This window comes from Mustela nigripes, unplaced genomic scaffold (genome assembly GCF_022355385.1).
Source record: "Mustela nigripes isolate SB6536 unplaced genomic scaffold, MUSNIG.SB6536 HiC_scaffold_88, whole genome shotgun sequence".
In the NCBI taxonomy this organism is placed as follows: domain Eukaryota; kingdom Metazoa; phylum Chordata; class Mammalia; order Carnivora; family Mustelidae; genus Mustela; species Mustela nigripes.
Window position 1 is genome coordinate 17231 of NW_026739502.1, and position 18603 is coordinate 35833.

An 18603-nucleotide genomic window follows, 5' to 3' on the forward strand; every position below is an offset into this window, starting at 1 on the left:
GGGGGGGTGGGAGGTTGGGGTACCAGGTGGTGGGTATTATAGAGGGCATGGATTGCATGGAGCACTGGGTGTGGTGAAAAAAATAATGAATACTCTTTTTCTGAAAATAAACAAATTAATTTTAAAAAACAAGATAGCAGTCTTAATAAATAAATTAATTAATAAAAAAATAAACAAGTAAATGAAAAGGAAGACTTCCACTACCCAGAGCTTTCATCCCTGAAGCACCAGCATTGAGAATGGCGCCAGCCCAGTTTTGAACCTTGTGTCTGCAAGGACTGGGAAGCAGAGGAGGGTGACACAGCCACATGAGTCCTCCTTTGGTCTGTGTTAGAGGGGGCACAGGAGAACTCGGACACAGTCACACAGTGGATTCCCTGACTGCACTGAAAAGTGAAGCCAGGAGTTCTAGATGAAATTTGCTAACTGTTTTATAAATAGTATTGATAAGAAGTCACTAAAGCAAACACCGGTCATCAATACTGTTGAGGTCCAGCCTGGGAATCCACCCACTGGGGACTGGGTTTCTCTTCTATTTGTTTCTAGACTACATCACTCACTCTCTCTGGACCTCCGTTATCTCATCTGTGACCTGGGAAATCTATGGAAACCATGATCCCGAAAAACACACTATGGAAACTGTATTAACAACCATCTGTGGAAAGAGAGCCTGACTCTTGCTAGAGCTCTCAGTCTGTGGTGCTGGCAGGAGTCACGTGCACCTGCTGCCATCATGGCTGGATGGCTCGAGTCTTCTCTGTGTCCACCAGCACAGCCCAGCCAGAGGGCAGCCACACTCACCCACAAAGAGCTGGCTGTTGAGCTGCAGGCGGGCATGGCCATCCACGGGCGCAGCTTGTGTCTTGCTGGGGAGCTGGTCCACTTGAAGGGTCGCCTCCTTTACATTCCTCTCGGCCCTCACGTGGTGCCACCGGTTGTCGTTAAAGGGAGTGGGAGACTGCACTGTGACTTCACATCGCCCATTCCCCACATCGAAGGAAAAGGTCACTTCTGCAGGAGCTGCAAATACAGAGAAGAGAGTAGTGTGGTTCATTCCCCAGGGAGGAAATTCAGCCTCAAGAGACAGGAGGGCAGCGGCAGGACAAGCTCCTTATGAAAGCAGATGGTGACACTGCTGCCGACCAATGTCATTCTGAGCTGGCTAGGAGGGCAAAAGAAATGTGTGTCCCAAGGGAAGAAAAACAAAGCCATTTTACCTGATTCCCCCTCAGACAATGCTCCTCATCTTGCTAAACCTTAAGGAGTAGAGATCTGTCCCCACCAGAGGGAAACTGGTCTGTGGCCTGCCTTCTTATATATCAGAGAATTTATTTCAAGGTGGGGGGGAATCCTCATGTACTTTATTTAAAAAGCCCTCTGTGAAATTTTGAAGTAAGGAACCGAGCCTTGCATACATGCATGAACAATGTGGCGAGTCAATTACATGAAATGATTCTGCAATTTAGGGAGTAGTTATCGGACCAGTTTGGTTTAAAAGATCCTTACTGCACACACAGGGCAGCACAAAATTGGACAGACTGTGTGTGTTTTGTGAATCACCGTTTACCTCTCTATTGAAAATAAGGATTTAAAATAATGGAGCTTTAGGTGCTCCTGGGTGGTACGGTTGGTTAAGCATTCGACTCGTGGTGTGAGCTCAGGTTGTGATCTCAGGGTCATGGGATCAAGCCCCGCACTGGGCTCCATGCTCAGTGTGGAGTCTGCTTAAGACTCTGTCTCCCTCTTCCCCCCCCCAAGCCTGCTCCCTCTCTCTCAAATAAATAAATCTTTTTTAAAAAGGTATTAGAACTTTAGTTTGCATTAAAGGAATACAAGTGACAAAGAAAACATAGCAGTACTTTGGGAATTAGGTTCCCAGAAGGGTTATTGCTATATACTGAGGCCTGGTGGCTTTGCCCAGAAGGCAACTCACTGTGCAGCTCTAGCCTGATGAAGTCTGTGATCCCCAGGTTCTCTACAAACACCCCAGAAGGCGCTGTCATCTTAAAAAAGAAAGACACATCAGCACTGAGCTCTCCACGGAGCATAGGGAAGGGAAGTGAAGGTATGAGGTCTTGGTGTTGAAGGAAGCGGAATTCCAAAATGAATCTGTTTCCAAAAAAAAAAAAAAAAGACAGTGACAATAGCAAGGAAACAGAATAATAACCATATTTTGTATTTCTAGTAATTTTTTTACCGTTATTACCATTTTTACCATCATTAAATGCATTCATTATCTATGCAAGCCTTCATTTGGGGGTTCTTCCAAACATACAGCCACAATGTGAATATCCAGAGAGTGACTCTTTCAAGGATTAAGACGGACAAGACTGCAACTGAGTGGACAGATAATCACTGGAAATACCCTGTGTTTTTTAGAAGACAATATTATTTATAGATTACCATTAAGTCAAATAGACTTTGGGGGGACATACAGTTAGATGAACTTTAATACACGTGTAGAGTCGTATAACCACCACCAAAATCAGGATAAAGGACAGCTCCATCCCCCCTCCTCCCTCAGGCTGTTCTCTTACAGTCACACCCTCCTCCTGCCCCTAAGCCCTGGTCATTGTGATCTACAGTTGTGCCTTTGCCAAGTGTCATATAAACGGAATCACACTGTAGGTAATCTTCTGAGACTGGCTTCTCTCACTCATTGGAATTCGAGATTCATTCAGTATGCCATGATTTATTGCTGCTCTATCGTCCTTCATTGTGTGGATCGGGCCACCATTTCTTTGTCACTGGAGAACGTCAGTATGGTTTCCAGCTTTGATCATTCACAAACAGAGCTGCCCTAAACATGTCTGCTGATCACACGTGTATCTGCAAATAGTTCTCTTTCTTGCTTTCCAACCTGGATGCCCTTCCTTCCTTCCTCGGTTGCTGCGCTGGCTAGGACATCCAGTGCGACTGAAGTCACAGAACAGAAGTGGTGAGATTGAATATCCTTATCTCGTGCCCACTGCTGCAGGGAAAGGGTTCAGTTTTTCACCAGTAACCATGCTGCCAGCTGTTCTGTATGTAGATAATCTTTATTATGATGAAGAAGTTTCCTGTTATTTATAGTTTCCTAAAAATGTTATCATGAGTGGTATCTTATATGAATGTATCATGTTAGTTCATGATATAATCATAGTAATTCAAATGATTGCGTTCATATCAGTTGATGCAAAAAAAGCATTTTATGTGATTTTTCTTCTTTCAACTGTTAATATGGTAGATGACATTGATTGATTTCCAAATATGGTCAACCCTTAAACAACAAGGGGGTTGGGGCACTGACCTTTGCACAGTTGGACATTCACATGTAACTTTGGACCCTCCAAAAACTTAACTACTAATGGCCTACTGGACAGGTTGACTGGACACCTTACCAAGAAGCATCAACATTTGGTTAATACACACTTTGCATGTTATATTATTATATACTGTATTCTTACAATACAGTGAACTGGAGAAAACAAAATATTATTAAGAAAATCACAAGAAAGAAAACACATTTATAGGATGGTACTGTATTTATTGAAAAAACTCTGCACACAAGTGGACCTACCCAGTTCAGACCCATGTTTTTCCAGGGTCAGCTGCACTGAATCAGCCTTGTGTCCTGGGGTAAACCCCAGTTGGTGATGATGTATTATTCTTTTAATGTTCCTGGATTTTTTGCTAATGTAGTTGAGGATTTTTGCATATGTATCTGTGATGATGCTATTCATAGTTATCCCTGTCTTAATTTTTTTTTTTTTTTGGATTTTCTTTGTCTAGTTTGGGTATTGGGGCAATGTAGGGCCCTCATAAACTGTTGGAAAGAATTTCCTCTGCTATTTGCTGAAAGAGATTGTGCAAACACAGTGTTATTTCCTCTTTGGTGGAACTCACCAGTGAAGTCATCTCTGACTGAATTCAATTCTGTCAATACTTCTGGGTCTCTACTAGTTCAATTTATCTTGAGTGAGTTTTAGTAGTTAGTGGTTCTCAAGGAATTAGTCTGTTTTATCTACATTGGAGAACTGATATGTGTATAGTTGTTTGTGGTATGCCATTATTATCCTATTGATGTCTTTGGGTCTATAGTGATACTCCAGCTTTCACTACTCATATTGGTAATATTTCTCTTCTCTCTCTCTCTCTCAACAATTTTGCTAGAGATTTATCTATTTTATTGTTCTTTTACAAATATTTTGTTTTTATAGATCTCTGCCTTTAATTAATTTCTCTTCTTATCTTTATTATTTCCTTCCTTCTGCTATTTTGAATTATTTTTTCTTTTTTTCTAATTTATTATGGTAAAAGCTTAAATCATTCAGTTGAGATCTTTTTCTTTCACAATACAAGCATTTAATGCTATTACTATCTCTCCCAGCACTGACATAACTGCCTCCCACCATTTTTGATATGTCGTATTTTCCTTTTCATTCAGATCAATATGTTTTATAATGTTGAGACGTCCTTGACTCATTTAATATTTAGTAGTTTGGTGTTTAATATTTAATATTATATTTAATATTTAGTAGTATGGTGTTTAATTTCTAAGTGTTTGGAGACTTTCTCACTCTCTTTGTTCTTTGTTTCTAGTTTAATTCATTTATGTCAGGGAATGTATTTTTGTGTGATTTATTTGATATGTGCTCAAGTTTGTTTTGTGACATAGGATATGATGTATCCATGTGCAATTTAAAAGAATGTGTATTTTACTGTTGGTAGGGTGTTACATAAATGTCAATTAAATTCTGTTGCTTTGTAGTGACATTAGGTTTTATGTAAACTTTGCTCGTTTCCCCTGTTTTAGTTCCAAAGATTAATGAGAGAGGAGTATTTGATTCTCTAATTATAATTGTGATTTTGCCTACTTCCCCTTTCCATCTTATCAGTTGTTGCTTTATGTATTTTGAAGGTCAGTTATCAATGTACACATTTAAGATTCTCATGTCTTCTTAATTGCTTTTTGTATCTATTAACTTTCTATGCTTTCAAGCAAAAATTTAATACAGAATGTCCAGCTTTCTTTCAGTTAGTGTTTGTGTAGTATATCTTTCCCTGTCGCTCTTTTTAAACTTATGATATCATTATATTTGGAGTGAGTTTCTTGTACAAAGTACATATTTGAGTCATACCCATCTGTCCTTTAATGGGTTTGTTTGGACCATTTATATTAAATATAAATGTTGACAAGTTCAATTTAGTTTTACCATTTTATTATTTCTTTCCTGTTTCTTAGGCTTTGTTGTTCTTTTCTGTCTCCTTTGGAGTTAAACATTTTTTAGTATTCTATTTTTGTCTCTAGCAGTTCCTTGGTTAGTTATTTTAGGAATGACAATATATACACTTAACTTTTCAGAGTCTGCTCAGAATCTGCATTTTAACCACTTGGACTCATATGTCAAAACCTCGCCAACAATTCTGTCAGTTTACCAAGTGCTCTTCATTTATTGCTGCCAAATGTATTCCATCTGTACAAATTAAGAGCTCTATGAAATAATGTTGTATTTTTTGCTTTCAACCAAAGGTATATTTAAAATAACTCAACAGGAGAATAGTCTATTATATGTACCCCAATATTTACCATTTCTCAAGCTGATTTTATACCCCTGAGATCCCAAATTTCCTTCTGATAGCATTTCACTTCTGTCTGAGTCTTCCTTTAGAAAGTCTTTTAAAGTATCTTCTGGTAAGGAATGCTTTTAGCTTTCCTTCATCTGAGAATTTCTTTATCTTCATCCCTGAAGGAGATTTTTGCTGAATATGGAATTCCAGACCAACAGTTCTTTACTTTTAGCCCTTGAGAAATGTTTTGCCACTTCCTTCCTGGCTTCCATATTTCTACTGAGAAAGTCATGAACATATGAGTAGGAGTTCACCTACAGTTGATGCATCACTCTTCTCTCTGGTTGATTTCAAACATTCTTCATTGCCTTTGTTTTCAGCAGTTTAATATTGATGTGTCTGGAGGTGAATTTGAGTTTATGTTTCAAGTTCATCCAGCTTCTCAAGTCTGTTTTTTGCCAAACTTGGACAGTTTTCAGCCTTTTTTCTTTCCATTTTTTTTTTCAGCACCACACTATTCTGTCTGCTTCTGGATGCTCAATTACATGAATGTTAGATCTTTTGTTGTTGACTCAGAGTTCCCTGAGGCCCTGTTCATTTTTAGATTTTTTCTTTCTTTTGATCAGATAAGTCATTCCTATCATTAAGGCCACTGACTGTCTCATCTCAGATCCACTATTTGGCCCACCCAGGACATCTTTTATTTCAGTTTCATATTTTTCAGTTCTAAAGTTTTCATTTAGCTCTTTGGATATCCTATTTCTTTGGTGAATGTTCTTTTTCTATTTCTTACAAAAGTGTTTATGATCACTTGTTAGAGTTCTTGTGTAATAGCTCTTTTAAACTCTTTATCAGTTCGTTCTAACCACTGTGTCACAATTGCATTAGTATCTGTTGATTATATTTTCCTAAGCCAGCTTAGATTTTTCTCGTTCTTTGTGCTAAGTAATTTTGGATGACTTCCTATATATTTTAAATATTATATTAATAAATTCTGGGCTTTGTTTAAATGTTGTGGAGCATGTTGATTTCATATATATATGCATATATATATGCATATATACAAATTTTATTTTATTTATCTTTTTGTAAGACAAAGTGTTGTTTATTTTCACAACAAATAGCTTTTAGACTAGAGGGTAAATAAAATATATATAAATAAAAATAGAATAAATGCTAAATATATTCATAGGTATGGCAGAGAATTGGCAATGAATGAACAAACCAACAAATTGCAGAAGTAACAAACATGCTATATTTAAAAGTTGAGGATTTTTCATGATTTTCCATGTCTGGACAGATCTCAGAGTTATTGTAAATAATAAGAGTATGCAATCATATTTGAGCACCTTAGATAAGAGCATGAAATGTATTGACTGGAGTAAATCCTGAGAAACTCCACACCCTGTCACTTCATGTGTGCCTGATCTGGAGACTCATCTGCAAAGATGTCTGAGAAAACAGCTTGGAGGTAGTATAGCAACAAAGCTATACCAATCTATATCTTCAAGAATTTTGGATCATTCCTGTTCATCTTCACTTGTGTTCCTGCTTCGACTCCACTAAGAATGCCTGTTGAGCTCAAGGTCACTCAAGCATGGTATATATTTTTTGGTTTCCTTGTTAAATGTCAGACCAATGGAAGTCAGGACACCTGTTTTCTCATTTCAAGAGGAGACTCAGTCCTTTTTACAATGTCACAACATTCCAAAAGGCTTTTGCATGGCTTCATGTGAGGTCTGAATCATATTATATAAATGTAGGCATGGCTTTACTTTACAAGTGTATAATAAATGTGTTGTATTAATATATTATCTTTTCATGGAATTTGTATCAATTTAGAACACACTGTAAAAGTTACATTATATGTTCAAAAGCTTTCTCAACTTCTAATACACTATAGTCTATGCTCTCAGGACAAATATAAAAGGATCAAGGTTCTCAAAGTAGTTTTGTATTCAATTGGAGGATTATTTTTCTTAAGTATCATATGACTAAAATTAAAATTATTTTTAGAAAATTGCCATACGCCTTTAGGTTTCAAAAAGACTCATGTATTTCTACTTTCAGTTCATTTTTTTAACATCTAAGTTTTTCAAGTGAGAGGGTATTTTTTAAAGTGTATTTATTTTCTAGAGGCTCAGCCATTTTCTTTTTTTTTACTGTTTTTTTAAAATTTTTAAAAAATTTCTTTTCAGCATAACAGTATTCATTGTTTTTGCACCACACCCAGTGCTCCATGCAATACGTGCCCTCTATAATACCCACCACCTGGTACCCCCATCTCCCACCCCCTTCCCCTTCAAAACCCTCAGGTTGTTTTTCAGAGTCCATAGTCTCTCATGGTTCACCTCCCCTTCCAATTTCCCTCAACTCCCTTCTCCTCTCCATCTCCCCATGTCCTCCATGTTATTTGTTATGTTCCACAAATAAGTGAAACTCTATGATAATTGGCTCTCTGTTTGACTTATTTCACTCAGCATAATCTCTTCCAGTCCCCTTCATATTGCTACAAAAGTTAGGTATTCATCCTTTCTTTCTTTCTTTTTTATGATTTTTTAAATTTTTTTAAATTTTTTATAAACATATAATATATTTTTATCCTCAGGGGTACAGGTCTATGAATCGCCATGTTTACACACTTAACAGCACTTACTATAGCACATATCCTCCCCAATGTCCATAACCCCAAGGTATTCATCCTTTCTGATGGAGGCATAATACTCCATAGTGTATATGGAGCACATCTTCCTTATCCATTTGTCCATTGAAGGGCATCTTGGTTCTTTCCAGAGTTTGGCCACAACCTGAATAGACTGATATCTAGTAACACGATTAAAGCAGTGATCAAAAACCTCTGAATAAACAAGAGCCCAGGACCTGACAGATTCCCTGGGGAATTCTACCAAACTTTCAAAGAAAAAAATAACACCTATTCTCCTGAAGCTGTTTCAAAAATTGAAGCAGAAGGAAGACTTCCAGACTCTTTTTATGAAGCCAGCATTACCCTGATCCCAAACCAGGCAAAGAACCGACCAAAAAGGAGAATTTCAGACCAATATCCATGATGAATATGGATGCTAAGATTCTTAACAAGATCCTAGCAAACAGGATCCAACAGCATATTAAAAAGATTATCCACCATGACCAGGTGGGAGTCATCCCTGAGTTACAAAGATGGCTCAACATTCGCAAATCAATCAATGTGATAGAACAAATCAATAAGAGAAGAGAGAAGAACCACATGCTCCTCTCAACTGAAGCAGAAAAAGCATTTGACAAAATCCAGCATCTGTTCCTGATTAAAACACTTCAAAGTACAGGGATGGAGGGAACATTCCTGAACTTCATAAAATATATCTATGAAAGACCCACAGCAAATATCATCATCATCCTCAATGGGAAAAACTCGCAGTCTTCCTGTTGAGATCAGGAACATGACAAGGATGCCCATTCTCACCACTCTTGTTCAACATAGTATTAGAAGTCCTAGCAACAGCAATCAGACAACAAAGAGAAAAAAAAGTATTCAAATTGGCAATGAAGAAGTCAAACTCTCCCTCTTTGCAGATGACATAATTCTTTATATGGAAAACCCAAAAGACTCCACTCCCAAACTACTAGACCTCATACAGCAATTCAGCAACGTGGCAGGATACAAAGTCAATGTACAGAAATCAGTGCCTTTCTTATACACTAACAATGAAAATACAGAAAGGGAAATTAGAGAATCATTTCCATTTACTATAGCACCAAGAACCATAAGATACCTGGGAATAAAACTCACCAAAGAGGTAAAGGATCTGCACTTGAGGAACTACAGAACACTCATGAAAAAAACTGAAGAAGACACAAAAAAATGGAAGACCATTCCATGCTCTTGGATCAGAAGAATAAACATTGTTAAAATGTCTATACTGCCTAGAGAAATCTATACTTTTAATGCCATTCTGATCAAAATTCCACCTGCATTTTTCAAAGAGCTGGAGCAAATAATCCCAAAATTTGTATGGAATCAGAAGAGACCCCGAATCGCTAAGGAAATGTTGAAAAACAAAAATAAAACTGGCGGCATCACGTTACTTGATTTCAAGCTTTACTACAAAGCTGTGATCACCAAGACAGCATGGTACTGGAATAAAAACAGACACACAGACCAGTGAAACAGATTAGAGAGTCCAGATATGGACCTTCAACTCTATGGGCAAATACTCTTCGACAAAACAGGAAAAAATATACAGTGGAAAAAAGACAGTCTCTTCAATGAATGGTGCTGGGAAAACTGGACAGCTATATGTAGAAGAATAAAACTAGACCATGCTCTTACACCATACACAAAGATAAACTGAAATGGATAAAAGACCTCAATGTGAGACAGGAATCCATCAGAACCCTAGAGGAGAACATAGGCAGTAACCTCTTTGATATCAGCCACAGCAACTTCTTTCAAGATATGTCTCCAAAGACAAAGGAAACAAAAGCAAAAATGAACTTTTGGGACTTCATCAAGATCAAAAGCTTCTCTACAGAAAAGGAAACAGTCAAGAAAACAAAGAGGCAACCCACGGAATGGGAGAAAATATTTGCAAATGACAGTACAGACAAAAGGTCGATATCTAGGATCTAGAAAGAACTTCTCAAACTCAACACATGCAAAACTGATAGTCATATAAAAAATGGGCAGAAGATATGAACAGACACTTCTCCAATGCAGACATACAAATGGCTATCAGACACATGAAAAAATGTTCATCATCACTAGCCATTAGGGAGATTCAAATTAAAACCACATTGAGATACCACCTTACACCAGTTAGAATGGCCAAAATTAGCAAGACAGGCAATGTGTGTTGGAGAGGGTGGGCTGTCTCTAATGGCAGTCCAGTTTCCAAAGCCTTTGCAGCATGACTCAGCTCTGCCTCACTTGTGCATGACCCAGTGGCCAGCCTAGGTCTTGGGTCTACAGTTAGGACTGGATCCATGCATGTGCTGCTCTGAGATGAGCCCAGGACTTCATAAACAACATGTAGTATGCTTTCCTGAATGGCTGCCTCCCTCTGCTCTTCTAGGTACTTTCTGGTCCCCTGGTCTCCCTTGTCAGTCACAGAACTGGAAAACAGGCTCTACTGAGACTGCTCTGTAATGCTCTCCTATGCAACTGTACCTGGTCCATTGCGAAGCGATGGGTGAGTGGAGGAAGAAAATAAAAATAAGAGGAGTCTTTCCATCATCTCTGAGCCACAGCTGCCCTATGCAGGGCAAAAGTCCCCTTCTGAAGTCCTGGCTCTTGTGCGTTCCCTGGGCAGCTTCTGCTGTTATTGTTATGGGTCTGACTAGATAGAAAAAGAGGGAAATGGGATTCCTGCCTTCCCTGAAAGTTAGGAACTTTCTGTTCCAGCCTCTAGCCAGGGCTCGAGGGCTTCTCCTGGAACTTCTGTCCATGACCCAGTGAACACGTCTGGGTTGACCGACAGACACTGGAGAGAAAAGTAAATGATGCCTTCTGGTTTCTCCTCCTTGACTCTCCTGGCTTGCTAGAGCCCTGAGATAACTGTTTCAGGCGTGCTGCCCAGGTTTCATAGGGGGACTCCTGGGAGAAGTGAGGTTGGCGTGCTTAGTTCGTCCTATCTGGACACAGAGTGTGGTCTGCTGTCTAAGGTCATGAGGGGGAAGAACAATTCTTCGTACTGTCATCCATCAAGGCATCTTTATATGTTCTTTACACTGTGACTATCCACCTCTCAATATTTTTGTCATCTGAAGTAGGAAACTTCCATTTTCTGAATGGCAAATCTCAGAAATGCCAGGATTTCTCCACATGGCAACATCTTCTATGTGACCCTGGGAAAGGTTGGCCACCGCAGCCTTGGTAGATGTTGAATTTTGGCCTCTGCTCTGATATGAGTGCCACTGGAGAGTCTGGGCCAGAGAACTGACGTGCCCTGACTTTTCCCTCTGGCCGTTCTGTGGCGTCTCCGCTAAGTGGGAAGAAGCAGTTGCAAGTAGTCCAGTCAAGCCACTGGGTGGGGGTTGCTGGATCCAGTTTTGAAATTCAAAGTGATATGATTTGTATTTATGGATGAGTCCAATGTGTGTTAAGAGAGGAAAGAAGTTATGAGTGGCTGTTACATTTTCCGTCTAAGCGAAAGGAAGCATGGAGTTGCCATGCCCTGAGTTGGGGAAGGTTCTCGTGGAAAAACTTTTTTTTTTTTCCTTCTTTTGGACAAACTGTTTTGAAATGTCTGTTGAGCCTAAGCAGCTGGGTGGCAGAGGTGGGAGTGCAGGGAGACAGCCTGGGGTATAGCGATGACAGAATCATTGACCTCAATGTGGGATTTAAAGCCATGAGCCTATTGGGAACAGCTCACCACTGGAGAACAGAGAGACAGAGGGCTGAGCACACAGGCCGGGGGCACCACAATAGGATGTCACTGGCATGGGGAGGAAGGAGGGAAAACCCAGAATGTTGTGGGTAAGAAATCCACATGTAGTGGGAGGGGTGAGGACAGTTAGGATCACTGAGGTTCGCAAACTGTCAGAGAGTGACAACAAACAGACAAATGATGGCTTCCGTCACCCCGTTTCTCAGTATCTTACCAGTTTTAGGCATCTCAGCATTCATCCAATACTTACTCCAATTAATTAATTATCAAATGACTAGATTTTGCTGATGGTGATCAGTGTTTCAGATCATCCCACCAACATTCACAGCAATAGTCTGACTCAAATACTACACAGAGGACACACACTCCAAAGGTAATACAATATACCTCCTTTTTTTCTCAAGCAGAATGCCAATACACACTTCTTTTGTAAGTTAACACATTCCTAATGAGATGCAGAGTATTAGCAAAGACAGTGTTCTTACGGACTCAGGCAGCTACATGTCTCCTAAAACACTGACATGCATTTCCAGGGGTCAAGGCAGTTCCTCTTGCCACTACTTACTGTCCCCGGAGCAGAGCAGAGGCCCCAGCGCATAAGCCGCTTCTGAATGTGGTCGGCCTGTGTCTCTCATTGCAACCTGAGTGACTGGCAGGTGCTCCTTATGGGAAAGAACTACTGTATCGCTGGTCCTATAAAACAAAAACGACCACCTTAGTGTTATTCTGAATGACATCCAGAGAAGGAGCAAATATTCTCTTACTGCAGCGCAAGACATGGTAAGCTAAATTTGTAAATACGTAACAATAAGGAAATCAAAGGACTCATCTGAACTCTGACATAGTAACGTACTCAATAAGGTTTGAGGATCCAAGATCCTTGTTCCTCTGCGTGACCACAGAGAAAAACGGGCAGGGCTGAAATCATAATCGTCATTGCGAGCATGAGATTATATTTCCCTTCAATGAAACAGCTTGAGGCCCTTTCCCATTTGCCCGCCTTGTGAGATTTAAATGCAAAACTTACTTGGCTTTGTTAAAAACAAAACAAAACAAAACAAAACAAAAACCAAACCACCCAACTGAAAAGATTTAGGTTTTCAATTCCCAGATTTTTCTTTTTTAACTCAATTTTCCAAAACTCCTATCATGGTTACTAAGCCTTTCCTTATGTATTGATGCCATCCATTAGAAAGAAAGAAAGAAAGAAAGAAAGAAAGAAAGAAAGAAAGAAAGAAAGAAAGAAAGAAAGAAAGAGAAGGTTGATTAAACCAAAGTGAAGGTATGATACAATATGCTCTTAAAATTAATAATTGGGGTAATGCAGGGGAAGAGCTCGTCGTGACTGTCTATATCCATTCATTCAGCTAACATTTGGTGCACAGTGACCCCTTGCCAGGTCCTGCATGTTGGGGGCATGGGCATAAGAACCAGCATCAGCGTCACCAAGGAATCTAGTGGATATTACATATAATGACAAAAATATACTTGTAATATAATACAATCACATAAGTGAATATTTAGGACTGAATATCTATAGTTCCAATGTAACAAAAACCAGACTAGAGCCAGAGGTCCTGAGTAGGAAGCAAGCTGTGCCACCAACCACCGTTCTGGGCAAAGAAAGAAGATTCTTCTGCACCTTGTGAGCTGCTCATGTTTTTACGTCCTGCTTCGATTACATGTGTGCTTCGGATTTAGAACAGATAATAGTTTCTCTAATATTCCCTTCAGGTGTGCTGCATCTGTGTAGAACCTAGGAAGTTTCAGTTTCTAACAATTATAAAGCCCTCACTTGCTCTGATGTATACAAATGGAAGCAACTGAAACTGATGTTTTTGCAAGTCAAAACAATCAGCATGGTTCCAATGGTTCAGGCTAATAGCTTTGCTTCAAAAAGACCCTGCATCACTTGATAATTAATCATTCCAATTCTGTTGAGGCATCAAAAATATTCTTTAGAGGTAGGAAGATTGAAATTATTAGCATTTTTATTTTGCTTTAAAAATTGACAAGGTGACTGCCGGTGCATATTGGCAAGATATCAAAAATTTGAACTAAATATCCTGAAAGTTCAGAAACATTTTTTTTTGGAATCAGATGGTTTCCAAAAATCAGATGGAATAAAACTCCAGGGCTTTATCTGTAAGGCCCTGCAATTTCTGTGCTTGGAAGCACACAGGCAGGTCGTCCCAAACACGGAACTCCTGGTTTTGTTGGGAATGGGACAGGTGGTCGGTCACAAGCCAGAAGGTGGCATGAATGGTGGGGGGAGTCAGTCTGAATAAATACTTCTTATAAATGTGGGGCTAACACAACAAAATTAATTCCTGGTGTTAAGTATCAGGAAATGTTACAAATAAGCATTTTCATTCCTGTCATTGTTATTTTGGTAGAACATCTAGAGGGAAAATGTAAGGGCATTAGTTATTCATTGAGTAACCCTGAATTTTAAAGAGCCATTTAAAAGCTACATTTATAATGCAGTGAAAAGCTACACTTTAATTGTTTTTAGCAATGACAAAGCACAGAGAGCCCTGCAAAAAAACCTAAGGAAAATCATAATGGGTAATTGTGTGTGTTAAGGCAGATAATCATAAAACATTCTTTTTTAATTCTGTTGTTTGCAAAGTAACTTTCTGAGCCTGAGGAAATTTTAAACAGCTCAGAACTGAGAATTCTTTCACAGCACAGGTCATTCCCAAATGCCCACGCTTCACGTAGCACGAGATTCATTGCCAGGGTCACCAGACTCATTCGAAATCGCCGAACTTCGTTACATCTCAGGATTTTCCTTGCCTCTCCATGTTTCTCTCTTTTCCCCGAAGGCCAGAGTGTTGCTCTCTAGGCCCGGCAGCTCTCATGGTAGGTTCCGAGCACTCAGTGACGGGACTTCCAAGGCCGCTTACTCTTGGTCTTCCGTTCCAGGCGCTCTAGACGCTGCTTGCGCGGGCTGTTTCGCAGAACACCTTTTGGCAGGTGCAGCACAGCCACCGCGACTCCTGAGTTCTGGGAAAGGCTTCAGGGAACACCGAGTCAGCTTTCCCGTTTCCTAATTGTTCTGGAGAAAGCGAGCCTGGGGACCACGGAACCATCGCCGCCCGGAGCTCCCTGTTTTGAAAGCTCCCGGGCTTGCTCTCAGGCTGTGCTGTTCCCTTCGTTCATCCCGTAGGAAACACCCTCTGTCCGGAGCCTGCGGTCCCCTGACACTCCAAGTCCTGGGGGGCCAGTCTCCTGTCCTTGCTTCCACCTTCAAGACTGCCATGGACCACTGCTTTCCCACGTGCATCTTTCCAGCGTCTCACCGTCCCAAACACTCAGCAAATAACTGGCATTGGAATGAAATGGAATCAAGAAAATGAAGTTTTTCCCACTCATGGCCATCATGTGATATTTCCATTTAGAAATACCTTCTTATAATCTCATAATAAAACATAAAAGTTCTGCATATTTCTGTTATCTTTATTGCAGGATCTACAGTCATCATGCTGATTTTGCAAGTGGTTTTCATGATATTTTCTTACGGTAATAAGCTCTTTGTAGGAATTCAGTTATTCTAAGATTCAGTGGGAAGCCCTACTGAATTCTCATTAATTTCAATAATATTTGTGTCTATCCTTGGGATTTCCTGGTAGGCAACTATATTTTCTATGAATAATGTCTTCATTTCCTTGATTCTAATCATTTGTGGCTTTGAAATGCCACCTATATTTTTGTCCCTCTATTAATCATTTCTAACCTCAGTGTCCTGTAATCAGAGAACTTGTCCATACCATAACAACATCTGTAAAATCTTTTGGGTTTTGCTTTATGAAACATTAGGAAAATCAGTTTGCAAAAATGTGCCATGTGTGCTTGAGAAAATTATATACTCTGTAATTTTCAGGGCCTACGAAATCAATCCATTGATTCCATATAAAAATATTCCATATCCTTTATAATTGTCATCTGCATGATTTACCAGTTGCCAACAGATGGATGTCTAAACCTCTCCTTACAATGGTTGATTTGTATATTCCTTCTTTCAATTCAGGCAATTATTTTCTATATACATTTTGAGTCATGTATGTTAGAAACATACAACTTTAGGATTACTAGGGGGTTTTGGTGAAATTAAAAAGCATCATTATATGGTAATGCTAATCATTCTATATTAAGACTTCAAAATTTTGAGGTGCCTGGGTGGCTCAATTGGTTTAACATCAGACTTTGGCTCAGGTCATGCATGATCTCATGGTCCTTTGGTGAGCCCCAATTCATTGGGCTCCCCACTAAGCAGGGAGTCTGCCTCTCCCTCTGCCCTTCCGCCACTTATGGGCACAGGCAACCTTCCTCCCTGTCAAATAAGTAAAAATCTTTAAAAACATAAAAAAGACTTTTAAACTTAAATTACTTCTGTGCACATTTGTTTCATAAGTTGTTTTAAGATTTTGCGTTCAACATTTCTAGATGTACAAACAAGATATACTTGTTTTTAATTCAAAATGACCTATTTGCACTTAAATGGCTGTTTTGTCACATTTATTGTGTCTAATTACTCATAATATTCTTTTTTTTAAGATTCCATTTATTTATTTGACAGAAGGAAAGAGATCACAAGTAGGCAGAGAGGCAGGCAGAGGGTGGGGCCTACTAAGTAGGCTCCCCGCTGAGCAGAGAGCCTGGTGCGGGGCTCGAACCCAGGACCCTGAGATCATGACCTGAGCCAAAGACTGAGGTTTAACCCACTGAGCCACCCAGGCACTCCCATAATATTCTTATGTCATTTTGTTGCTTGTTGTTTCTTCTTCCTTTTTAAATTTTATTTCCTACCTTCTTTTGAATTAACTGTTCTTAAAATCCTGTTTTTCCTTCCTTCCCTCTTTGGATTTGAGTATTACACTGTTTCTATTCTTCAGTGCTTACACTTGAAATCCTAATGCATGCACTATGAGCCATTTAATGCTGACAAACTTCTACAAAACAAGTTTTTAAATTCAATCATATTCTTATTTCTAACCCTGGCTGTAGTCTGGACAGGACCACTCCCTTCTGTTTCAGTATGGTACATGCCTGACACATGACTAGTGTCTTGTATTTGCCTCTTATGTTTCTGTTAACCTCTGAATTTACACATTTCTTTCCTCAGTATTTCTTCTAGGGTCTGAGACTCTCCTTACCAGATCACCCACTTTCATTCTAAAAACCATTCTTGGGTGAGCCTGGGTGGCTCAGTGGGTTAAAGCCTCTGCCTTCAGCTCAGGTCATGATCCCAGGGTCCTGGGATCGAGCCCCATGTCGGGCTCTCTGCTCATCGGGGAGCCTGCTTCCTCCTCTTTCTCTGCCTGCCTCTCTGCCTACTTGTGAGCTCTGTCAAATAAATAAGTAAAGTCTTAAAAAAAGAAATTAAAAAATTTTAAAAAACAAAAACTCTTCTTTAAACTGTCTTTTGGAATTGGCTGGTGGTGTATTTCTTCTGTGTCTGTTTGTCTGGGTGTCCCTGTATTTTGGCTAGGGACACACTTGGAATCAGACAGTACTGTACTTACTGAGGCACAGCGAGGGGAGTGCCAGCGCCCGCAGGCTTTGCTGGATCCACAGAGGGGGTTTTGCCTAGCTCCGACAGTCCTTGCTTTGACACCTTCTGGTCACCTCCACTCCCTTTCACATTCTCTTTCATCTTCCTTGATTTTAGCATGATGCTTCCACAGGTGGATTTACTCTTATTTACCCTGCCTGGTGTCCTAGTATTTTCTCAAGTCTGGCCAATTCTTAGCTATTTTAGCCCTTCATTATCGCCAGTCTCCTCTGTTAAAACTTGACTCTGACCGCAGCTCTCCCCTCCCTGTCCCAGGTTTCCTTCCTCCCATGCCGGTCTCTCTAGGCTAGAGTCCCTGCCACTTATCTACATGCATTTTCCGTTTCACCAGTGTCCTGATCCCGTGTGTCTAGTATCTATCTGATCTGACAAGTCTTAAATTTCAATGAGAATATTTTCATTTCTAAACGTTCATTCGGTTCTTTTGTAAATCGTGATCACCTTTGTCGATAGTATCTGGTTGCTTTATCAGTCAATCCCAGGCCTTATTTTTCCAACAGCTCAGGCATTTATTTTATCTGATGTTCTTAAGTTATCTGTGATCTGGGATTTTTAGGCATCCGTTTACTCCATTGTTTCTTCTGCCTCCCACTTCTGTCCCCTGGGGCTGTGTAGCCCTGATTGTGAGCTCATGTTTGGTGGCATTTTTATCTGTGGGAATCCTTGGGGAGGACGGGCCTCTAGCAAGAATGTCACGTACTTCTATGATGAACCACTGACATGTGGACACACTAACTTAATCCAAGGATTCCGGATCTGTGTGAGGGCAGGTCTGTGGATGTGTGTTTTCAGGGAGTTATTTCTTGCTACCTGGGGGGTTAGCTGGAAGATCGCTCCCTTTCCACCTTCCCTCTGGGTTTGGAAGCCTTCTGAGACCTCCAGTGACAGGGAGAGGTTTGTGTCTCATAACCCCCTTTTATGCACCCTAGACCCTGTTTGATTTTCCCTATGAGGCCATTTAAAAATGCAGCTGGCAGCGAGGGAGGTGAGCAAGCATGCCGGGGCTGGCCACGGGGCCGTCGTCATATCTATCGGGTTAAACTTAACCCTAGGAACTCTGATAATGGTACTTTCAGTGAATGGGAAACATTA

General features: G+C 40.0%; 1 protein-coding gene across 1 annotated transcript in view; it reads right to left on the reverse strand.

The window, feature by feature from the left end:
- Positions 1-15028, reverse strand: part of LOC132008328 (contactin-associated protein-like 3) — a 32191-nt gene extending 17163 nt beyond the window's left edge. The window contains 6 exon segments of the mRNA XM_059386860.1: positions 802-1020; positions 1934-2045; positions 2048-2109; positions 12499-12626; positions 12787-12851; positions 14882-15028. Of these exon segments, the coding sequence (XP_059242843.1) occupies positions 802-1020; positions 1934-2045; positions 2048-2109; positions 12499-12626; positions 12787-12851; positions 14882-15028 (733 nt within the window).
- Positions 15029-18603: the final 3575 nt, after the last annotated feature.